The 24,778-nt window shown below is 45.6% G+C and overlaps 2 protein-coding genes across 5 annotated transcripts; one reads left to right on the forward strand and one right to left on the reverse strand.

Annotated features, from left to right (window-relative positions):
* Positions 1-390: 390 nt before the first annotated feature.
* LOC112265082 (protein phosphatase 1A-like) lies at positions 391-9,127 on the reverse strand. Its single transcript, XM_024442120.2, has 5 exons — positions 7,219-9,127; positions 5,878-6,449; positions 1,593-1,710; positions 1,242-1,356; positions 391-1,104 (listed from the first exon to the last, which is right to left on the reverse strand). The coding sequence occupies exons 1-5, from the start codon at positions 7,622-7,624 to the stop codon at positions 1,020-1,022; spliced, it is 1,296 nt and encodes a 431-aa protein (XP_024297888.1). The 5' UTR covers positions 7,625-9,127; the 3' UTR covers positions 391-1,019.
* Positions 8,534-24,015, forward strand: LOC112265081 (reticulon-2). Of its 4 annotated transcripts, none has more exons than XM_024442117.2 (10): positions 8,534-8,552; positions 12,273-12,326; positions 12,920-13,498; positions 14,092-14,304; positions 18,578-18,785; positions 19,501-19,639; positions 22,255-22,324; positions 22,817-22,863; positions 22,965-23,023; positions 23,257-24,015. In XM_024442117.2, the coding sequence occupies exons 1-10, from the start codon at positions 8,549-8,551 to the stop codon at positions 23,330-23,332; spliced, it is 1,449 nt and encodes a 482-aa protein (XP_024297885.1). In that variant the 5' UTR covers positions 8,534-8,548; the 3' UTR covers positions 23,333-24,015. The 4 variants fall into 4 exon arrangements, with proteins under 4 accessions (XP_024297885.1, XP_024297883.1, XP_024297884.1 ...); XM_024442115.2 differs by lacking the exon at positions 8,534-8,552 and adding an exon at positions 11,116-11,259; XM_024442116.2 differs by lacking the exon at positions 8,534-8,552 and adding an exon at positions 11,116-11,259 and having other exon boundaries at positions 14,095-14,304.
* The last annotated feature ends 763 nt before the right edge of the window (positions 24,016-24,778 follow it).

The following is a 24,778-nucleotide window of genomic DNA, read 5'->3' on the forward strand; positions in this document are numbered from 1 at the left end:
TGTACAGCAACAGAGAGCTTTGTAAGGCAGCACAATGACATGTAATCGAAAAGAAAAACGTGCTAACAGCAAAAAGCCGCTTATTTTCAAAAGCAGAAGAACATTTTACCTGTAGCTGTACTCCTTTACCTGTCACACGGGTCTAAATTGTGTCTAACTGTGAGCGTCTGTGCTCCAAACTGCAAAAGGTTACAGTGTGTGTGCTAATAATCCCACAGCCCATGTTATCCACTCACACACACACACACATTCACACACCCTTGGACATATGATGTGGTGTCCATCATCGTCATGACACACATCTATTCCTGTCACCTATGGTCCCTCACAGGATTATGCAGATTATTTAGTGTAGGCCATGCCATCACAGGACACATGCATATCGGAGCCTTCACTGGTCTGCAATGGTTGAAGGGTTTTTTTTTTCAATTGAATTTGTTGCGGCAGTATGGAGTTGCACACTGCTTAAACATATCCGTTAGATTTTTAAATGAAATAACATGATCAGCCTTATTCATAAGCTTCTAGTCTTGAAGTGAATTAACTACCCAGGCACTGTAAAGTGTAAAGTAAGAAAGTTAATAAATATTATATCTAATTATCATGTTTTTTAAAGAATAGTTTTGGAATATGTAATTCTTCCCTTACTGGAATAATGCTAACTATTTGATATTATCTGATGGTACAGTAGACTTATTGATAGACAGTGCAAATGAGGAACAGAGAAGAGATGATTGGCTAAGGGCAGGCCCAGGTCACACCCCCTCCCACCATAGTTCTTTATTTAGCTATTGGCTGATTGCTCAGCTGAAAAGCGGAGGCCCCAATTCTAAATGGTCGCCATGGATACGCGAGGCTGAAGAATACATTTCCATGGATACGACTAGTTGGACTCTTCAGATCCTCTGATGTCCTGGAATGCGACACGTCAATTACGTGTCGGGGGGGGAAGTAACGTAGTTACATTTTAGTCCAGTTTGCGCTTATGTATTTAGTGAGACAGAGGGCACGCTCTTGCACTATGTTTGGTCTTCTCCTACCATTGGTTCCAGAGATCTGAAGGGTGTTACAAACTTCTGATATGCAGAGATGACACAGTCTCTTCTGCAAAGGAAAAAGAGAAAAAGTTATGACAAATGATGAACATTTAATATAAACAATTACTCATTTATTCACACGGATCTAGGCCTCTTGTCACTTTTCGACCCCTTACTGGTGAGTCATGTGATTGAGTGACTTACTTGCTGGTGACTCCTCCCCCTGGTGGCAGGCCAGGTATGTCCTCAGAGACCAGAAACTTCATCACGTACAGCAGGTCAGGGTCCTTGTCCCGTGACTTTAGCAAGTTGACAATCTCTACACACACACAGACAGAGAGAAAGGGAGAGAGTTACGTAATGATCGGTCCCTGTTGTCAGAGGGGAGAATTAAGCTGCCATTGTCTCAGCGCTCTTGTTATTGTTATCAAGTTTCGTTTTGATGTGGTGTGATGCCATATTAATATGAAAGCCTATTGTGAGTGAGGCCACGCCAAGATGGTTTCGAGTCGCATAGTAAGCTTAACCGCAACTCAAGCCCATCGAAATACCTACCTTCCACTTTGGCTTCGAGGATTGTCTCTAGCTCGGCCTCTTTTTGTAGGGCCTCTTGTGACACCTGGGGTGCACCAGGGAAGGTCACGATGATGATGCTCATGTTGTCCAAACTACCCTGTGGGGGGCGACAAAGAGGCAGTGCAGGAATAATGCCTTTGCTGGATATAGGCACAGTTCTATGAGCTCTTGTAAGATAAGCATAAGCCAATATTTTATATGAATAGGAAACATTGTTGGCGTATGATTCATTTCAATAATGTCATTTGTTACCACAAACATTGAAAAGCTAAATGAAATGTCATGGGGGCGAAAAAGCTGTCATATTGCTGCCACTATTGATGGTTTACTCGAGGAATAATGTGACGATGAGGAATATTCTTTGCATGCTTAATGATAATGTGAACAGAGAATAAAATAAGTGTCATTATGACATCACAATAGAGAACAGGACTGTGAAGTCTCAAAGTGCACTGTGTCATGTAAAAATCTTTTCAGCTGGGAAGATTTGTACATGGCCCTGCAGGTGGAGGGAAATTGTGATGTCATAATTGTGTACTGACAGAGAGCAGAAATCAGAATTTTGTAAACGGGTCACAATGGAACAGTGGGACGTAGAATTAAGAATTAGAATACCAGAATGGACATAAGTCGCTATGGATACTAAATGGCTAAAATATAACAATGGTCCAAAGTTCAGCCATGGTTTGCCAGTGCTGTGATAAGATATTGTGTAAAACAATGAATGTGAAGAATTTATCTGCACTGTATGTGTGTTAGCTAGCTAGCCAGCCAGTTTTAGAGGAGTGATTCCATGAATTAATATGCCAATATTCCATTCAAACAATGCAGTCAATCCACAGCCATACACTGGCTCAAATCAGTTAATGATAGGTCTTACACAAGTTGTAAACTCAACAAGTACTGATATTGTATCATATAATAGCGCTCACAGCTTTCCCCAAAAACTAAATCCGAGACATTTGTCTGTTTACATATATTTTAGAGTCTATTCATACATTTGTATAAACCTGTATAAACAGTATTTATAATTATATGACAATATTTTAGGTTGACTATAATTCTATTACACAATTTATGAAACATCATGTCTTACATTTCTTCATAAGTAAAAGCAGGAAATGCATCGCCTATGCCTCTACTGCCATTCATTCCAATTAGACTGGTTTTGGATTTCTCCCTGATCAAGATGGCTGCCATTTCACCCCATTCTGGACTTGTGATTGGTCATGACATAGCCTCTCTAGTAACTTAATAGGATCTCTATGGGGACTAATTGGTTATTGTGATGTCATGTCACAGAGCTGAGAAGCTAGGTTCGCTGTGTGCTACAACAAAAACCCACCTAGCTGAAGTACAGACTCCAAGGAGGTAAGCCTGTTCTGTTGCCATTGATAAAGTGAGGCTCTTCTTGGCCAGGTTAATAGGCCTTAGCTCCCAGCTGGTGTGGCCTTGAGACCCTGACAGTCTAACACACACACACACACACACACACACACACACACACACACACACACACACACACACACACACACACACACACACACACACACACACACACACAACCCATAATCCACTGTGTTGCCCTCACCTGTCCCTCTCTTCCTCCCTCTATAGCTCCCTCTCATAATCCTGCTATTTAGAGGACAGGCACAGGTTGTGCCAAGGTAAGTCCTAACCAGCCTAAGCAGACCTGAATAAGATAACTGCTTACATAATGCTTGGTACATTAGGTATGTAATGATGTAGGCCCTTCAACACACACCCTGTCCAGTGATGAGTGCCATCATGTACTCCCCTTCACAAAGGTGGTGACCCTTGTGACCTAAATCATTAGAGCCCTATTTCTAAACTTTCTTGCCTATCTAAAATATTAGAATCCTTGATTAATTCTCAGCTAAGATCTTTCTTATCTTTCAAATGTATTCTAAAAATGTACATCAGTCAGGTTTAAGACCAGGTCATAGCACCATCTCTGCTGCAACCCTAGTTATAAATGATGTGGTTAACTATATGGATAAAAGGCAACATTGTGCTGCCCTATTCATTGACCTGTCAAATGCTTTCGATACTATTGATCACTCACGGCTAATTCGGAGGCTTTCCTCAATTGTCCTAGACCAGGCTGCATGTAACCAGTTTCAAAATGAAATGATATATAGAACTCAATATGTATCTACTGATGGTGTTAAATCAGGTTTTCTGGATATTACGAAAGGTGTCTTGCAGGAGTCACATTCTGGGTTGTGTACTTTTAACTGTTTACGTTAACAAGATCAACTTGTCTGTTAAAAAAAAAGTGTTACCTACGCTGTATACCGATGTTGTGTATGCTATTACCCCCGCGGTTGACCAGGCTCACTCTGAACTACAGTCTGCCTTCATTGTATTACAGAATAACTTTATTGACCTGAAATTAGTATCGAGTGCAGGTAAAACAAAGTCTATATAGTTCTCTACACTCTTAGAAAAAAGGTGCTATCTAGATCCTAAAAGGGTTCTTCGGTTGTCCCCATAGGATAACTCTTTGAAAACCCCTTTTTGGTTCCAGGTAGAACCCTTTTTAGTTCCATGTAGAACCTTTTACACAGAGGGTTCTACCTGGAACCAAAAAGGGTTCTCCTATGGGGACAGCCTAATACCATTTGTGGACCCCTTTTGTGTAGAGTGCATAAAAATAACTGATGATTTGAGAACATCTACTTTAGATGGTGTCCATATTGATCGTGTCCCTTAGAAATATCTGGGCACCTGGATAGATGAAAGGATGTCTTTTAAAAAGCATATTGATGAGTTAGTTAAGACGCTGAGAATAAAAGTGGTCTTCTTCGACAGAAATGGGTCCTGCCTCTTTGGCTAAATAGTAGAAAGCCGAACGTTCAGTCTAAGTTCCTTTGGGTCCTAGAGTATTGCGACATCATCGAGATGAACGCAGATGCCACTTCATTAAAGCCGTTAGATGCAGTCTGTCATGACGCGCCGCGCTTTATGACGGCCGACAATTTTAGCACTCATCACTGCATTCTCTACCAGAAAGTCGGTTGTCCCTCTGTGATGTCATCACTGCATTCTCTACCAGAAAGTCGGTTGTCCCTCTGTGATGTCATCACTGCATTCTCTACCAGAAAGTCGGTTGTCCCTCTGTGATGTCATCACTGCATTCTCTACCAGAAAGTCGGTTGGCCCTCTGTGATGTCATCACTCCATTCTGTACCAGAAAGTCGGTTGGCCCTCTGTGATGTCATCACTGCATTCTGTACCAGAAAGTCGGTTGGCCCTCTGTGATGTCTTCACTGCATTCTCTACCAGAAAGTCGGTTGGCCCTCGGGGATGTCATCACTGCATTGGCCCTCTGTGATGTCATCACTGCGTTCTCTACCAGAAAGTCTATGCTATGTTTTCAGTTAAAAAAGCCCTTTTCACAAAAAGGTCCCACTCTACCAGACATCATTACTAAACTTTAGACATTCGAGTTACCAACCCCGGGTCTCCTTTGGTCTCTACTGAGTTAGGTACATCTGCTTTTAGTTTTCTCCTACCTCATTTGTGGAAGAATCTTGAGAATGTTGTTAAATTGGATGTGATGGTGCCTCTGGGGCAATTCAGAAAGCTGTTTGAGGATCTTATTACTGATCAATGTCTTGTTTTTTTATGACCGCGTTTTTCTTTCTTTCTGCTTGCATTTTGTATTTATATTTTGATGTGTACATTTTCTGTAATTTATGTCATTCGGGGCTCCTCTGTAAAATAGACCTTTGTCTCAGTAGGACTCCACGATAAAATGAGAATCATCTTCAAAAAAGAATCATCTTGAATCAAAGACAATATTTAGACTGTATTTAGAAAAATGGCCATTGTCTATCGAGGAGACCCTGCAGTGCAGCGTAAGTCACCTTGCTGTACCAACCTGGCTGTGTCCTGCTGTTAAATCCTCTGCCTGATCTAAACACTGAGAATTGGAATGGTATTAGTCTCCAGGACTCCAGGAAGGGAGAGGACAGCCAAGGCCGTGGGGATGATATCACTGCCTGAAGATACTGCCAAAGTCCTCTTAACCCTCTCACCTCCAGCACCCTCTGACATTCCATACAATGTCCAGTTATGGTCATTGTTGCAGTTTACTCACTTTGGCAATTATTGAGTGTGAGTGTACCCCTTTTGAAGTTTATACTCTGGTCCTGCATATGTACCCATATAGAGAAGGCAGAGGTTTAGGATCAGTGTGATTCTGCATGTAGTGGGATCTGATCATTTATACACTGACCTTATAGAGGCAGAGGTCAATGACCTGGTTGCAGATCTCCCTCAGGTCATCGCACACCTGCAGGCGACTATGGACGAACGCACACAGCTCCTCGTTGCCAATGGCGTCCCACACTCCGTCACAAGCCACTATGAGGAACTCGTCTTGCGGGGACCTCTCCAGCTCGTACACCTCTGGCTCTGGGGAGACCAGCTGCTCAGTCTGGGACCTCCAGTCCACCTCCTTAAAGTCAAAGTCTCCCAAGGACCTGGACACGGCGAGGGAGCCGTTCACCCTATGCTGGGTCACCGAGCCGCCCGCGTTCTGTATCCGCTCCTTCTCCCTGGGGTTGAAGGGCTTGTGGTCCTCCGTGTAGAAGATGACCTGGCCGTCGCGGCAGAGGAGTGTCCGCGAGTCGCCACAGTTGACGAAATAGACGTACTGCGGCGAGAGCATGACGGCGGCCGCCGTGGAGCCGCTGCGCTCCCAGCATTCCTGGCGCGTCAGTGTGTGCATGTGGCTGTCAATGGCCAGGAAGCCCTCGACGATCCCCTCCTTCACGTCGTCAGGGTCCTCCTGTGCCTTTACGCGCCCTGGAGGAGAGATCAATACGAGTTAACGACCTGGCCTATATGTGACAAATAAGCATAATTAGGTCTCGCTGCCTAAAATTGACATGCAGAAGTTAACTACAGTCTGGCCAACTACAGGATAACTACACATAGTTACAATACAATTATTTGACCCCCAGCCTTACCAGCTTGGTTCTAGGGGACAAATGCCCACTGTGCCCTGCCAGAGCCCAAATCTCAGAGCTCAAATTGTGTTGTAGTCCTCTGAGGTGACTGTCTGTCTTGCTCGTGGCATTATTTTTAATTAATGCCATGTAGGTTAGGATTAAACGTTTGTCTTGAGTTAAGTAGGAGACACTGTATGCTCAAGTGTCAGATTAAGTATCTCATACTTCGGGCCAAGAATAAGGATCAAGAGGTTTTCAACAACAACAGCTGTTAGCCATGTTGTGCTACCACGTTTATGTTTAGAATGTAAAACCAAGAGAGACAATGTCTTTGGTATTCAAGATCAAGATCACGCTCTCCCTCATACACCATACACATAGCCTACAGCACAACGGCACCTTGTCATTGCTCAAATTGAAGACACCCATGCCTAAGACAGAGTTGTTCATTGATTTATCAAACAATATCTGTCTGTGGAACACACACTGGAAATAGGTGTCGTAAAATGCTTCCCAACTTGCCCAAATAAATGCTTGCACATATTCCCTTCAAGTGAAAATAAATGAGGCTGCCAACAATGATTATCCATCAGTTAGTCAAAGTGCGCGGCCCAATTTGGTACCTGTAGCGAGGATGTGTTGCAGCAGATTATGGGAGCAGTACTGTGCCACCGTGTTGCCAGCGTGTCCATCAAACACTGCATAGTAGCCCCACTCCGCCAGCTCCCCTCCCATCTCCGGCATGCAGGTGTGGGCGTCCTCCATCTGCGCCCTCCAGCCCTGCATGCTGGCCGTTGCATAGTTCACCCCCCACTGAGACCTCCCCTCGGCCGTGTGTTTATCCAGGACGGGCCGGTCCAGGTAGACGCTCGGCCCATTATCCTCATCACTGAAGTCCTCTTCGCTCCCCTCCTGGCCATCTCTCTGTCCCCCCTTAAAGAAGAAGGTGACCATCTTCTCTGTCTCCTTGGCTAGCTGGCGGAGGAAGGAGGGCACCTCCACGGTGCTGGCCCGCCTGGCTGTCCTCATGGCTCCTCGGAGGTGCCGCTCGAGTCTCTTTCCTGACCTGGCACTGGTCCTCTTGTTCCCCTCTCTCCTCCTTCTCCCAGTCTGTGTCCCCCGCAGCAGGTCCAGGGCAGTGGGTTTAGCTCCGTCACAAGCCACTGGACACGCTGAGCACGTGGACAATGTGTCAACTCCGGACTGTAGAGTTGTGTTCAGGTGGGCTTCACTAGATACTGGCAGAAATCGTGGTGGCCATCCTTGTCTTTGTAAAACTAGCTTGTGGGCGTAGTTTCTGGATTCCTAGCGTTTGTCTCAATGTGTATGTGTTGTCTGTATGTCTGTATGGCGCCCACTCTCTCTCCTTCTCTTGTCTTTCTACCGCTCTTTCTCTCCTGTCCCTGGCCAGTGTTTGCCCTGTGATGCTATTGGCCTAAATCTATGGTCACTGCCTCTCTCTCTCGCTCTGCTACTAGTTAATCTCCAACCTGCGAGGGATCTTAGATTAGCACTGCATGACCGAATGAACAGTATGGATTATGAGCCTGTCAGCGTTCCATAGCAGCACGGTGGACAGATAGAGAGTTGGGAGAGCTCATTCTAACTAGATCCCTGCAGTTTATGTTCAGAACTGTTTGCAATTTATTCACTGAATATAGTCCGCCACTCTCTTTCTCTTTAACACGATGCCACACACACATGGTATAAGTGTAGGCATTTCCTCATCCACCTCCGCTGTTTCTCTTAAGATAATTACCTGGCGTGCATTTGCAGTTTCTGACCTATTTTAGATGCAGTCATTCTGGCGTGGTCTTGTAGATTACTGGATTTAAAATTGTGTATACATGAGGTTGGGAGCTGATCACGCTATCTATAGAGCCCGTTATATGTCGCGTTATTTGTTCAGGTTGGGGATGGAACCCGCTCTATGGCGGTCAGGTACAGAAGTGAATGAGTAAGTAACCTACACTCGCCTGTATTTATTTGGACAGTGAAGCTAAACGGTGTAAATTTCGCTCTATACTCCCACGTTTTGGATTGGAGATCAAATGATTCAGATGAGGTGACAGTACTGAAATGTCACCTTTTATTTGAGGGTATTTCTCGTGTTTTACCATTTAGAAATGAGTGCGCTTTATCTATTCCCCCCATTTGAAGACGTGTTTTATTTTATTTTTTTACACAAATTCACTTGTATATTAAAGTAGTCGAAACGTTAGTATTTGGTCCCATATTCTTACCATGTGACTACATCAAGCTTGTGGCTCTACAAACTTGTTGGATGTATTTACAGTTTATTTTGGTTGCGTTTCGGATTGTACAGATGTACGCTGAGAGTCGGGACGCAAGTTCAGGGAGTGAATACGTTTAAGAAATAAATGAACAAAACCAGAAACACAAACAGCGCATCGACATAAAACAGGAACAATGACGACTGGGGAATAAAATAAAGGGCAGGTAATCAAGGATGTGATGGAGTCCAGGTGAGTGTCATTATGCGTGTAACGGTGGTGACAGGTGTGCTCTAACGAAAAGCTTGGTGACCTAGAGGCCGGAGAGGGAGCACACGTGACACGGATTATGTTTTGCCCAATAGGAACTGAATGGTAAATAATGTATTGTGTCATAAGAAGAGAAGATGTTTCTGAACACTTCTACATTAATGTGGATAATCCTGAATGTATTGTGAATACTGATGTGAGAAAGTTACGGAGGAAATGCAAATAGTCCAGGTCGCCATTTCATTAATTGTTCAGCAGTCTTATGGCTTGGGGGTAGAAGCTGCTAAGGAGCCTTTTGGACCTAGACTTGGCACTCTGGTACCGCTTGCTGTGCGGTAGCAGAAAGAACAGTCTATGACTTGGGTGACTGAAGTCTTTGACCATTTCTTGGCTTTCCTCTGACACCATGTAGTATAGAGGTCCTGGATGGCAGGAAGCTTTGCCCCAGTGACGTACTGGGCCGTACGCACTACCCTCTGTAGCGCCTTACGGTTGTATACCAAGCAGTTGCCATACCAGGCAGTGATTACAACCGGTCAGGATGCTCTCGATGGTGCAGCTGTAGAACTTTTTGAGGATCTGGGGACCCATGGCAAATCTTTTCTCCTGAGGGGGAAAAGGCATTGTCGTGCCCTCTTCACGACTTTCTTGGTGTGTTTGATATGATCATTTGTTGGTGATGTGGACACCAAGGAACTTGAAACTCTCGACCCGCTCCACTACAGCCCCATCGATGTGACTGTCATGTTCGGCCCTCCTTTTCCTGCAGTCCACGATCATCTCTTTTGTCTTGTTCTTTTGCCACACTGCCAGGTCTCTGACCTCCCTATAGGCTGTCTCATCGTTGTCATTGAGGCCTTCTACCGTTGTGTCGTCAGCAAACTTAATGATGGTGTTGGACCTATACCCCGTGCTTTTGAACGGGGTTAGGTAGGTGCCAGGCGCACCGGTTTGAGTGTGTCAAGATATGCAATACTGCTGGGTTATTCACACTCAACAGTTCCCCTTGTGTATCAAGAATAGTCCACCACCTAAAGGACATCCAGCCAACTTGACACAACTGTGGGCAGCTTTGGAGTCAACAGGCCAGCATCCCTGTGGAACACTTTCAACACCTTGTAGTCCATACCCTGACGAATTGAGGCTGTTCTGAGGACAAAAGACGGTACAACTCAATATTAGGAATGTGCTGACACAATGTGTTGTACACTCAGTGTATTGCACCTGCCAGAAAGTGCACTTTATAGCCTCATGTGTTTTTGAATGGAGAAAATGTCTATATTTCATGTCATTTCCCCCTTATATGTTGTCCAAGCCTGAACAGTCAGTGACATACAGGAGCAGGATGATTTAGCTGACATGTCATGTGACCAATCATTTGCAGAAGCAGCTTCAGGCAGCACACCAGGGCTACAACGAGCTGGGTTACATACAGTATGTGCTGTTGCTACGGCTGCTTACTGCCACCAGGCAAATCTACAAATGCACCCTTCTGCTTTACCTAGCAGTCTCACACATGGTGGTTATTCAAAACACCCAGTAAGGCATACAGTATGTCTGTCTGTGTGTGGGAGGGTGCAAAAGGACATGTATTTGTAGTGAGCTCTCTGTTTCCCTTTGTCATGTGTATGCAACAAGGCCATGCCCACTATCACCACCACTACCAATCATCTTGGACCCCAGGAAGGGGATCCCTAATAAATACAAATTAAAAATACAACGCCCCGTAAAATGCAGAGAGAGATATACTCCACCTGGCTGGATGCACACACTAATGATTAGTCATGAATGGAAGGAGAGAAACGCACACACTCACGCTCACGTATGCACACACACACACAGCTCTGCCCTGCCTGTGCTGCTCCCCTGCCGTCATAGTGATGTGAGAGCAAGAGAGGGAGGGAGGGGAAAAGAGAGAGCATGAAGAAGGAGGTAGGGAGGGGCCCGTGAGCCAGAGAAGGACGGGGAGGGTGCATAGAGGGAGAGCCAGAGAGAGAAACAGCAGTGCTGCATCGGTGGAACAACGGAGGGAGGGAGGTGGAAGAGGGAGAGAGCAGCGAGAGAGAGAGATCCAGAGGAAGAGAGGGGGGCTTCCAGACTGGATGGGCCCAGCAGTGCCTTGATGGAGCATGGGCCAGGTTCTAGGATTCTCCCACTGCAGTGAGTGTGTCGGCTTTTCTCTGACTGTCTGTCTGTCGTTCGCATCCCCATATATCTGTACAGCATCTGTAATAGCCATATGCGTGGCCATCGATCTCCCCTCTCCCTCTCTTTCTCTCACTCCCTCCCTTGATGAAGACACGGTTGAACGGATGGATTGATGCAGTGTTGTAGCAGACACACCTTTTTCTTTTCCTTTGTAGAGACCTATTGCAGATGTGTGTGTGTGTGTGTGTTCTCAGGGTGTGTAGGCTGTGTGTGTGTGTTTTCATTGACTGAGCACCGGGTGTGTGTGTGTGTGTGTGTGCAGGTGTTTTCATTTTAGCCAGGGCTTCTTTTACAGTTACCAGCTGCTTGATGTATTGGATGATCTGAGGCAGCAGGCTAGCTAATGTAGTTAAGGCCTCCCCCCTGCCTGCTCTGCCAGAGCTGATCTCTACTGTAGGACAGGGGACATAGTTAGCTGTTAGTATAACGTATACAAACACCAATGAAATTGCTTTTAAAGACTGGGTAGTGGCTTAGAAAAAGGCTACTCAAATACCTGGATTTGAGCCATGGATTCTCCTAAAAAATATAAATGCAACCATTTAAATTTATTCTCTCAATCTCATTTTAATGTATTGAGACACTATAGAAACACATTTACATGATTGGAAGCACGTAATCTGTCTGAGAATAGGCTATGTGTGGTAATGCTTTTGAATGTGATGCAATGCTTTATATTGAGAGGGAAACTTATCTCGATAGTGTCTGCTCTCCAGCCTTACATGCAAATAGGCCTTGGTGAAAAGTTGCAGACATAGAAATAGAAGGAAGAGAGGAGTTGTAGACATAGACGTTATAGAAGTGTCTCCACTTTCACATAAGAGTGGCCAAACGGCAGTCCTTAATCCGTTTTTAAGATACAAATGGTCTGTTTTGCACTGTACATTTCACAACTGTGGTTATGATAGTTCCCCAGCCAATGGTAATAGGCATGTCTCTGATTAATCTTCTTATTTTTCTTCCAGAGGAATATGGTTCTGTCTCCTCCACACCTGATTCAACACCTCCCTGCACTGACGGTAACATCACACAATGCATACATACAGTAGAGGTTTAGAAATGGACTGTGTGAATGATTGGACTTTGTATGTGAGAATCATCATTTGGAGAAAAAAAAAGCATACCATGACATGTCTACAGGTCTAACCTGAAGTTGATTGTGTCCATTTGTTTGCTTGAATGCTTTTGTAGCCTTTTGGAATAATGAGATCTGGAAAGATTACTCCCATCAAAAGTGTCTTGCACCTTCTTGGATGTTGCCCTCTCATTCAGACAAAGCATGTTGTGCTTCATTGGGCTTTCAACTCAGCGCTCAAAGACATCAGAGGATATGTAGATGAGAAAGCGACGTCAAACGGCTCCTCCGTAGACATTAACGCCACAGAACGTGTGATGTCTATGGAATGACATTGCGTGCTTGTATAGCTTTCTCCTAGGATGAACGATTTCGCTGTAGTCTATAGCTAAATGTATAGGTTTTCTGTCATGAAAGCCGACACAATTTTCAACATATAACATTGACACAGGACCGGATAACAAATATAAAAACACAAAAATACTTAAATCAATGTAGGTTTTACTTTAAGACTTTTCCTGTGCCTGTTCCCTCCAGGTGGGAATGAGGAGTCTGAGCTGTACGACCTGCAGACGGCCAGGGAGTGGTCTGACGAAGAAGACGGGGGTCCGGAGGATGATGACGGTGGAGCTTCATCCCCCTCCATTTGGGGGACCCCAAGACAGAACTCCTTCGAGCCCACCTTCTCCTACATCGCCATCGCCGAGGCCGAGGCAGGCGGAGCCTCACGACATCATCGTGACTCATCGTCAGGGAGCCGGCGGAGGGGCGGGGCCAGGGGAGGCCGCACCTCCCTGATCCGCACGGACACCGTGGAATCGCTCCTCCCCCTGGACTCCCCCGACGTGGAGTGGGACCCCCACATCTTCCTCACCCTAGAGGATGAGGAGGAGAGGGAGAGGGAGGAAAGGGAGAGGGACCCCCATATCTTCCTCACCCTAGAGGATGAGGAGGAGAGGGAGGAAAGGGAGAGGGATGTCCACACACAGACTGTGACAGTCCAGGATTCTCTCCTAGATACTGAGCTTGAACCTCAAGAGAGGGACACAGAGACCCAGAGAGAGGAGACAGAGCCCCTGGAGCCCCAGCACTACAGTCCCTCTGACAGCCACCAGGGTGAGCCCACTATGGGGCAGTGGGGATGGGGTGGGGCTGAGATGAGTGGGTAGATGGGATCAGGGTAGATATACCTGCATGGAGCTACATTTTTATAAAAGCAGGAAATACTGCATCTTTTCAGGCTTTCTAGACCCTGAAATCACACTGTGGGCGAGCATATTGCTCCAGGGTAAATGGTTGTAACCTCCATGTTTGAAAATGGGAAGTGTGTCCCATTTGATAGTACATAACTGTGACTGTGTGTGTGTGTGTGTGTGTGTGTGTGTGTGTGTGTGTGTGTGTGTGTGTGTGTGTGTGTGTGTGTGTGTGTGTGTGTGTGTGTGTGTGTGTGTGACCACAGATGAAGTCAGACACCACTGTGCTTTAGACTCCCTGGACAGCATGCTCTCTCCTGTTGTTTAGGATCAGGATGAGCACTTTTGTTAATAAGATTGCTAAATCACTGCTCATTGTAAGGTAGGTGAGGTTCAGGTAAATAATGACGTCGTTAGATAAATTACATTTGTAGTTGATCTATTGCGACCTGCCTGTAGACTAACTTGATGCAGGGCAATGACCTCGTCACAATTACCTTGTGTCCTGTTTCTCAGCAGCATCACCACCCCCTGAGCCTGAGTCCCTCGTAACCATGGAAACCACCGTCCCACTGCTCACGGCTGTGAGACCAAGAGGCGGCCTCACCAATGACGTGTCATCCACTTCCTCCACCTCCATTGGTCGAAACACTCAGGAAGAGCTGGTTAGCGAACAGTGGTTTTCGGTGCTCAACCTATCAGGCCCTACGATATGCACCCACATAGCAGGTAACGTTTGTAGCACATCTTACCTATTTTTATGTGACTTTCCTATCTTGGAACTACCTTTACAATTTGAGCATCTACCATCCCCTTGCCCAAATCATTCTATTTGACTTCTGCTACATTATCTTACGTCTGATAGTGCGTCTGCACTGATAGTTCATGGCAACGCGGTCGTGTTAGAATGATGCCATCTGCCGGAAGACAGTGACCCCTACCCCGTTACCTCCCTCCCATCTCTGTCCTCGATATGCTGCCGAGAGCACAAAGCATTCCCTCTCACTGCCTGAGTAACATAGACCCTGGAATATATTTTTGCTGTGAGCCCTGTGTGTTCCATTGTGTCAAGGGGTAATGGGCTAATTCCACCAAAAATCATTCCTGCTCTGTCTGTATGTATGTCTGCTGGGACATACACGCTGTCACCCTAATCTTTCCGTATCCCTTGGATCACTGTACACATGATAAAGAGAATGTGAGACAGGGCAGTGAAGGAAAGAGGGAGAGAGAGAGAGACCAAGTGTGAAACATTAAATCTATCTTCTCTGGCCTCCATGGTCGATATGGATGACTCTTCAAGGGGGATGCCACTCAATATGGACCTCCGCCATATCCTCCAATCTTATTATAGTGGGTGGACTGGGGGGCTGGCCCGGCGGCTGGGTGGACTGGGGGCTGGGTGGACTGGGGGCTGGGTGGACTGGGGGGTGGCTGGCCCGGCTGGGTGGACTGGGGGCTGGGTGGACTGGGGGGTGGCTGGGTGGACTGGGGGGTGGCTGGGGGGTGGCTGGCTGGGTGGACTGGGGGCTGGGTGTACTGTACTGCCCACCCCCCTCTCACTGACCCTGGGTGATTAATGACTGGTCAAGCTGTTGACAGGCTTTAAGGGTTTCTAGATCATGTAAAGCAAACCATCTGGTTTCTGTATCAGATATGTCAGAACACATTTGACTCCCCGTGTTTATTGTGAGGTTAGACTAGCTGGTTACAGGTTAGACTACCGCTATGCATATCTGAATAGAGGTTATTTGCGCACGCATGCCATCTAGAACCTAAAAGGGTTCTTTGGCTGTCATAATAGCAGATCCCCTCGAAGAAGCCTTTTTGGTTCCATATAGAACCCGTTTGGGGTTCCACGTAGAACCATTTCCACGGAGGGGTTCTACCTGAAACCGAAAAAGGCTTCTACCTGGAACCAAAAAGGGTTCTTGTATGGGGACAGCCGAAGAACCCTTTTGGAACCCTTTTTCCCTAAGAGTTTGTACATACTGGTAGGACGGTACTGTTTGTATCTCACAATAATGTGTTTTTACTTCTATACCTTCTCTTTTGCTAGCTGTTGTCTGTCCTGTCTCTGCTTACATAAGTGTGTTATGTAATTCTCCGTCTGTGTCCATGTCCGTTTTCTGTCTCTGTGTGAGTGTTTTTTCCCTCTGAATGGGTTTGTGTGTCGTCGTTGTCTGTGGTTATGTCTCTTTGCGTCTCTATGTTATCCACCATGGCTATCTATGTGTATACCAACGTGTGTGTGTGTGTGTGTGTGTGTCTCAAGATTTGTCTCTGTCTCAGGTCAATATATACAGTATATGCGTGTACTACGTGTGAACAAGTGAATATATTTGGCATCTATCTTATCTATCTATGCTGTAGTCTACATGAGTCTTGAGGGGGGCGGGCCCTATTGGGCTGATTATTTTGGAGTGAAAAGTCTCTGTACTGCTGACGGGGCAGGGGAGGCCAAAAACAGCTCAGCGTGGCAGGGAGAGAGCAGGGGGACTGAGAGAGAGACAAACAGAGAGAAGGGGGGATCGCCTGAGCAGCAACCAAAATGGCCAACATTAACGGTAAGACCCTGGGCTCAGAGAGACAAGATGGAGATATTATGAGACGGTGTCTGCCGGCACACTGAGATCTATCAGTGAATTGACTAGGTGGGGAGGCAGGTGACCTATTGAATGGGCAAAGCAGTGTCTCGTTTCAGACATTGGCACAGTTAGAATTACAGTACCTGTCGTCCTCAGCCGTCGGGGCGTTTCCACATATAGGGACTGACCCCGTCTGTCCAGTGTAGAGCTGTGCATTTAGTGACCGTGGCTTTGGAGAGGAGATTTGGGGAGATTTTGACCACTCACTGACCAGTGAGTGTTTGAGACCGTTCCAACTTTGCAGAGGTGTGTCTGCCTGTTTATCGATGGGATTGTTTCAGGCGGGTTAAGAGTGTCCTAAGGAGTGTTTTAGATGGTGGCGACTAGGGTTTTGACGATACCAGCATCGCAACATTTTTTTCCATGGCACAAAAATTAAACTCTTTGATCCTTTGAAAAGCTCATTCTGGCCTTAGTGGTGACCATCCAGAGTTGTGTTGTAGCTTGTTACAGCATGTAGGGACCATATATGTGATTGTTTGTGTGTAGGTAAGAGGCTAGTAGTGTAATGAGCTGATCTGTGCCCCATCTGACAGGGTTACCTCTTTGGGCAGCAGGGTTGGCAGAGCCAAGGTGTTTCACAGGGCTACTCTGGGACTTCCTGCGTGGTTGTGGTTGTGGTGGTAAATAAAATTCCAGGTCAGGCTGTGAATTGGTTGACTGGTGATTTTATTATGTTGTAGTAAAGATTGAGTCATTCAGTCATTCATTCAGTCATTCATTCAGTCAGTCAGTCATTCATTCATTCCGTCAGTCATTCATTCATTCAGTCAGTCATTCAGTCATTCAGTCAGTCAGTCAGTCAGTCAGTCAGTCAGTCAGTCAGTCAGTCAGTCAGTCAGTCAGTCAGTCAGTCAGTCAGTCAGTCAGTCAGTCAGTCAGTCAGTCAGTCAGTCAGTCAGTCAGTGCTCAGCTCTGTGGTGGTTAGATCAGTCAGAGGAGTGCTGCATTGTATTTCCTCATGGTGTAAGAGTATGCGGAACTTGGCATAGATAGAGAGGTTTCTCTAAGATTATGGCAAATACGGCTTTTAATTTGCTGTGACTCCCCTTCCCACTTCATATTGTCTCTACTATTCTCAGAGTTCATTATATCACTATATTAACATTAACCAATATAGTTGTGACTTAGTATAGAGTCAATCTATTGACTGTCAAATGAGGGGTTTGTTTCACCCCGGCGTTAGTATAACTTGTATTCTTCCTTTTCATGGTCTGTGCATTTAACAGTGTTACAATGTGCTGGTTAATGTCGCAAAGTGCCAACACATCAGAGAGCTGTATGCTACTGTACTGTAGTTCCAGCTGTTGGGACAGTGGGCAGATTTAAGGCTTTGAGGGTATTAATAGTGTGGTAATGTTTATAAATAGTCCTCCTACTGGTCAGGTGTATCAGTGCACTCTATTCTAATTTCCAGGGCCAGGCTCACTCATAACACTGATAGCCATGGAGTAACGACCGCATGTCTTTGTCACTACAGTTTACCACCTCCGAGTTCAGCTTCATTACACTGTGCTATCAGTGTTTTGGCTGTAATTACTCTGTTGGTTAGGAGCTACTGCTACTTATTCCATGGAGGGATCAGGCCAGGGGAGCCTCCATTTTGGCTCTGAGACGGCCCAGTTGCAGTGGCTCCAGTTGCTGGGTGACTGATCGAGGGAGACGGACAGGGTGCAGAAAGGGGGTGGAAGCGGGCTTGAAGATTGTCAGCAGGTGCTCTCCGAGGCAACATTTAAATTCAGGGTTCCTGCTCCCTCCTCTCCTCTTTTCTTTCCTCTTCTCTCTCCTTTCATCTACACAGTGCGCAGGCTATATTAAGCCCAGGCCTAGACTTGACATCTCCCCCTGCTCCTGTCTGTGTTTTCTCTCTGCCTGGTGACCACTGTCCCTCTGCTCTGCCTACGCACGGCTGAAAGGCCTTCTGGCCCACTGAGCACTGGAGAGTCAGAGACAAACAGGAACTGACTGGCTGGTGATGCTGTGGGTTTTTTGTAAAAGGCACATATGCAGGAACAGGGAGGAGGAGAGACTCTTGCAGCTCTGACTGTCCCTGCGGCCGTTAGCAACCAACTAAAATAATCTGAGGAAGTGTCAGATGCATGGGCTTGTCCCCTCCCCCACCTTGCCTCAATGAAGACCATGTTGGCTTCCACTCTGTTTCTCATTGGTTTATACTTGAATTGAACATGTAGACAATGCATCTAACTTTCTTATTTTTCCACCTATTCTCCCTCTTGTCGATTCCCCACTCCGTCCACTCTCCGTCCCTCAATTCCCCTCTCCGTCCCCTCTCCATCCCGTCTATCCTTCTCTGGCTCCTCTGCTCTCCCCTCCTCTCCTCCTCCTCTCCTCAGTGATGGATCTGATCTACTGGAAGGACACAGAGCGTACAGGCATGGTATTCACAGGGCTGGTGGTGGGTTTGCTGTCCTTGTTCCAGCTCAGCATCATCACAGTCATCTCCACCATCTCCCTGGGCGCCCTGTGCTTCACCGTCTCAGTCAGCCTCTACTATAAGATCCTGCACGTGCTCAACATGGGAGACGGAGTGCCCCCCTTCAAGTGAGTGGCTGGCCACCTGGCATGAGATGGGATAGAATGGGGGTGGGGAAGTGTTCCTATTACACCTGGAGGGGGTTCTCTTCTCTCAATGTAATCATGTTCTCTCCTCTCCATTCTCTTTGTCTGTCCTCTTCTCTGCTCTTTTAAAAATATTTCCTCTTTTGTCCTTTATTCCTGTCTTCTTCCTCTCCTCTCTCCTCCCTCTTCTTTTCCTATTTCTTCTCGCCTTTCCTCTCCTATTTCCTCTCATCCCCCACTCCCTTCCACTCTTGTTTATCTCCTCTCTTCTCTAATAACATTGTGGGAGTGGCATTCAGGAATAGGTTCTTAATTGGCTGGATTCCCTCACCTCCCAAAATAAATCCTGTCTGGGATCACAGTCCGGTGGGCTTGTCTTTAAGAAAACGTCAGTTTTCTTTTAGGTTAACCACTGCTGTGTGACAAAATAGTTGATAGAATTCATCCATCGTGATCCGAAAGGACATTTTGACTTGAATATCTGTGCTGATGAAAATCATTGAGGCATAAGACGACAAACCGTGTTCTGCGTCATGACGCTCGTGGCGACAATCGCTCATTTTCTATCCAACACTGCCTCTTTCCTCCTTTCCCATTGGTCCTGAACTCTATCTCCCTCTTTCTCCATCACTCCCCCTCTATCACTCTGTCTTTTAATGCGCCCTCCGTTTCTACCCCCTTCTCTTTCTGTCCTCAGGGCGTATCTAGATTTGGATATCAGTTTCAGTGGGGAGCTGGCTGACCAATACACGCAGAAGGTCATCGTTGCAGTCGTCTCTGCTGCTAACTCACTCAAGAATCTCCTCCTGGTTGGAAACCTCTTCGACTCTCTCAAGGTGAGGCTGCCTAGGTGTTGGATCTCATCGATCTTCGTCTAGAAAGGGCCAGAATATGGCAGTACCTTTTTTATATGCTCTCCTTCAAGAGCTCCTCTCAAGTCTCATTCATTCACTTAAAACTTCTTCAGGGTTGGTGGGTCCCCTGCGGGATGGTTGAGCTAACGCGGGCTAATGCGATTAGCATGAGGTTGTAAGTAACAAGAACATTTCCCAGGACATAGACATATCTGATATTGGCAGAAAGCTTAAATTATTGTTAATCTAACTGCACCAATTTACAGTAGCTATTACAGTGAAAAAAGACCATGCTATTGTTTGAGGAGAGTGCACAGTTTTGAACATGAAAAGTTATTAATAAGTCTTGATACAAAATTTTGAATAGAAATGCAATGGTTCATTTGATCAGTCTAAATCTTGGCACATACACTGCTGCCATCTAGTGGCCAAAATCTAAATTGCACCTGGGCTGGAATAATACATACTTTCTCTTGCATTTCAAATATGATTGTACCAGATCTTTTATCAGATCTATTGTGCTATACTCTCCTACATTCCTTTCACATTTCCACAAACTGTGAGGTGTTTCCTTTCAAATGGTACCAATAATATGCATATCCTTGCTTCAGGGCCTGAGCTACAGGCAGTTAGATTTGGGTATGTCATTTTAGGCGAAAATTAAAGGGGCCGATCCTTATTAAGGTTCAAATAACTTTTTACACAAGGAAGCTCTTCAGAATGGCATAGACCTTTTGTCCCTCAAAACATGCCCTTTCTCTCTCTTTACATCTCCTTCCCTTCTCCTCCTTGTCTCTTGAACCCAGTCCATGAGGCCATCTTGTCGTTGTGGATTTACTTCAACCTTACTACATCTAGCTGTCTGTTCTCGACTCGCTTTCCTTCAAGCAGACATCCCTCCCTCCTCTTTCTCTATCCACCTTTTTCTCTTCCTCTGCTCTGTTCTGGCATCAGCCTGCCTCCCCGCTCACTGGAGATGACGACATTGTCATGCCCACCGTTGTCAAATGACGACTGTGTTTCCTAACAAGACCACTATCAAAGACCGCTGCTGTCATACCCACAACTCACTGTGGTTCATATGATTGTGATAATCGTGTACATATGGTCCCGCCGCTTTCAGCGTTCCCTTGTTTCTGTCGGCATCGCAGTGTGATGCAAGCAAACTGGCAGCAAGCGCAATTGCAAGTTTGCAGAACGTTGGGATTTTATTGAATTGGCATCGGGGACGATGCGTCACATTGTAAGGGTAGCAATAAGAAAGTAGTCCAACTGTATCGTCCCCTTACCAGTATACCTGAGAGCTCTCAAAGCATTGCAACGGTGTCCTTTTTTGGGGGGAGGCTAAAACAACATAGTGCTCACGCAAAGGTTACTTTTAACAGTTTGCCAAAGATTCTCGTCCTTTCCCTCTCCCCATCCTATGTATGTGCTTCATACAGAACATGTACGACATTTCTCTGTGTGTATTTCAGTTACACTCTAGGTCAGTCCTGACATATTGATGAAGCGTGTTCCCTTGTCGGAGTCACACAACATGTACGGCAAACTTCCGACTAGTAATTCAATCAAATTCAATTCTAATCTGAATCTCAGTTCGTTATGTAATGATACAACGTTTCTGCTAGAAACCTTCTTTTTAGACTTCGTTCATTTTCTCTCCAGTTTTCCCGGGACAGTAGAAGTAAACATTGGCACATTAAATCAACAACAGTCATGTAAATGTATATTTACAGCAGGAGTACCTAGTGTGACTTATCACAGTTAGTGAGAGCCAGTGTGACTGTACCACGTAGCCTTAAGCCTGAGCCCCAGAAGCCACCCCCTTGGTCTCAACCCTGACCTGGCCGGTATGTGACATGGAACACAGGTGGCTGTTAACCCAGTTACAGGGTACGAGAGGAGTTTCGTCTTCTCTGAGAGGGGGGTGTCCTGTTTCAGGATGGGGGCATGGGCCCTAAGTGACAACCCACTGAGCTATATTACACCAACTCCACAAGGGTTATGGTGGATGATCTGGGAAATATGTACTCATTCATTTGTATGATGCGTGCATTCATTGACATTTTACATTTGAGTCATTTGGCAAACGCGCCTATCCAGAGAGACTTACAGTTAGTGCATTCATTTTAAGATAGCTAGGTGGGACAACCACATATCTCAGTCCTAGTAAGTACATTTTTCCTCAATAAAGTAGCTATCGGGAAAGTCCGAGCTAGTAAGGAGGGGGGAAAAGTCAAGTGTGAGTGTTAGTTCACGAAAGGTTTTGAGGGGGTGCGAGGGGGTTGCTGTGGGATTATTTAAGATACTCTTTGCAACACATTTACCACAAGCTTATGCATTCTAAGTCTTTGGCGGTCCTGTACCACTCAGTTGGTAGAGCATGGCGCTTGCATCGCCAGGGTAGTGGGTTCAAATCCCGGGGGCCGCCCATACTTCAAATGTATGCATGCATGACTGTAAGTTGCTATGGATAAAAATCATTTGCTAAATATATTTATAGTTTGATGGAATTTGCTATGCTTTATTGCAGAGAGTACATTCAAATTGTGCGTTGTGTATGTGGAGCTCACTGTGTTTCCTCCTGTTCTTCTCAGCTCCTGGCTCTGATGTACCTGGTGACTTTCCTGGGAGACCTGTGTAATGGCCTTACTGTGCTCATCATTGGTGAGAATCACGGACACAGTTGGAATCAGTATTCAAATAACTTTATTGAATTGCCATTCAATAATCATGATGGCCATTTGTCCTGCAGAGACTGATACCATTGGCTGATGCATGCCGACATTGTTGAATATTGCACTTCTAGTATTTTTTTATTTTTATTGGACCTTTATTTTACTAGGTAAGTCAGTTAAGAACAAATTCTTATTTTCAATGACGGCCTAGGAACTGTGGGTTAACTGCCTGTTCAGGGGCAGAATGACAGATTTGTATCTTGTCAGCTCAGGGATTTGAACTTGCAACCTTTCGGTTACTAGTCCAACGCTCTAACCAGTAGGCTACCCCGTCAGTTGAAGACGGCCGGCTTATATTGTTTTATCAACTGCCTTTTTATTTGAATAAAAGGGCATGCCATGTTGTTAGTCTGAAGAAGCTACTTACTCAATCAGAAAGCTTAACACATGCCATCTCCTCCCCTTCTGTCCTCTTCTCCAGGTGTGATCGCTCTATTCTCTCTACCGCTGGTCTACAGGCAGCACCAGGTAAAATCTCACTCACGCTGCTGACAACTGCTCTCCTGATTTATTCACTGAGTTGTTCAAATGAAGTGAGTTTCTCGCCAATACCTCTTTTGACGTTCCAGGCAAAAGTGGACGGCTTCGTTGCAGGAATTCAGGCCAACGTTGACAACGCCAAGGACATGTGAGTATGGCGCCATCTTTCGTCACAGCGGTGGAATGCAACATTCCTCTATCCTTCCTGTAGTTTTCCATTGCAGCTCTGCAGACCCTGAACTTATTTCTGAATAACTGACATTTACTCAATTTGTAATGGCTGGCAGTATTGGAGAAATGGTATGGAAAAAACCTATAACCTTTTGTCAAATGACCAAAGTAAATGAGATCATGTGATATTGACCCCTCTCTTTAATACAGTCTCCACAGAATTGCCCAAGGTGGTGGTCCCACCCCTGACACAACCCCTGGTGGTGCCAAGCCCAAAACACAATGAAGAGTCATGGCGGACAGGTGAGGAGGATGAGGAGCAGAGAAGAGAAGAGGAGGAGTTACAGGCTGTCACTCAGATGTCTTACTCAGCAGTCTGTTCTCAGAGCTCCAGAATGTGGAGTTTCTGAGATGGGGGGGTTGTGTAGGGAGTCAAACCATTGGGTTGGGACATGATGATACTGTATACTGTATGGTGGGATAGGGTAGGTTGCTAGTGGGTGAGGATGAGGGAACGGGAGTGATATCTGGACGGGAGTTGTTGCTGTTTCAAAGGAAGGTTTAAGACACAGCTCAGTGTTAAATGACCTACATGGGTGATTGTGGCTTGAATGATAGAGACTGTGGCAGTCCAGTAAAGTAATAAGACTGATTGGAACCTCAAACTCTAGGAGACCTGTGTGTTCCTTATTGACAGCTGTATATCTGAACAGAGGGAAGTAAAAACTTCAGAATAGAGTCCAGCGGGACTGGAGTTCACCAGGAGCTAGGACAGGGTCAGGCCCGGGTCAGAGGTTAGAGTTCACCAAACAAGAGTTCATCATTATTCATGGCAGCCTAACACTTGGAATCAGGATGTGTGTGTGTGTGTGTGTGTGTGTGTGTACACAGTATGTGTGAGTTGACATGCAGCTTGTTGATCTGAACCTGTTACCTGAGAGCTATTAAAACCACAATTTGTTATTTTAATTTCAAATGTTCTGTTTCTTTTTGCCCACATGAATTATCCACACGTCTGAGATTTGTATTCATCAACGTTGAACGTCTTCCATTCTCATTTCACCAGTCTATACAACCAGTCAAGTTTCTCAAATTAGCCCCACCTTCAACTGTAGGATGCAACAGCACAGTCAGAACCAGGCCTCTAAATGCCTTATCTGGATGAATGAATGATTGAAAATGTACACAAAGATTGAGGTAAAAATGAATTTGGGTAATACAGTACTGAGTATTGAAGGTAAAACCAGATCTCTGATGATAGAGTATTGAAACAATTATATGAATCTCCTTCATCGCAGAGGCACACATATGTTCTTCTGGTCATGCATCAGAAGTATTTATGCAAAGGAGTTTAAAAAATAAAAGGTGGAAAAATCAGAAGACCTATGAAGGGGGTAGTATTACCCAAACATTGAACCCCCATCACCCACACAGAGGGTACCTCTAGCCTAACATCTCGTGGACAGATGCACGCAACATAGGATGGTATCATAGTCTGTCAACAGACTGCGGGATGCAACGACTAACAAGGAACTTTGTTCTAGTGTGCAGATTTTTTCATCACTAATAATTTGGACAAAACAAGATTTCAAGGGGGTTCGTATCTTTCAAATTTTGGAAGGGGAGGAGACATTTGGCCCATGCTTGAGCTGAGAGTTTCCTTTTAGGGTTGTGGAGACCGATAGTCTCAGTATATTTTCTTATAAACTCAGCAAAGAAAGACACGTCCCTT

Source organism: Oncorhynchus tshawytscha, linkage group LG13 (genome assembly GCF_018296145.1).
Source record: "Oncorhynchus tshawytscha isolate Ot180627B linkage group LG13, Otsh_v2.0, whole genome shotgun sequence".
Lineage (NCBI taxonomy): Eukaryota > Metazoa > Chordata > Actinopteri > Salmoniformes > Salmonidae > Oncorhynchus > Oncorhynchus tshawytscha.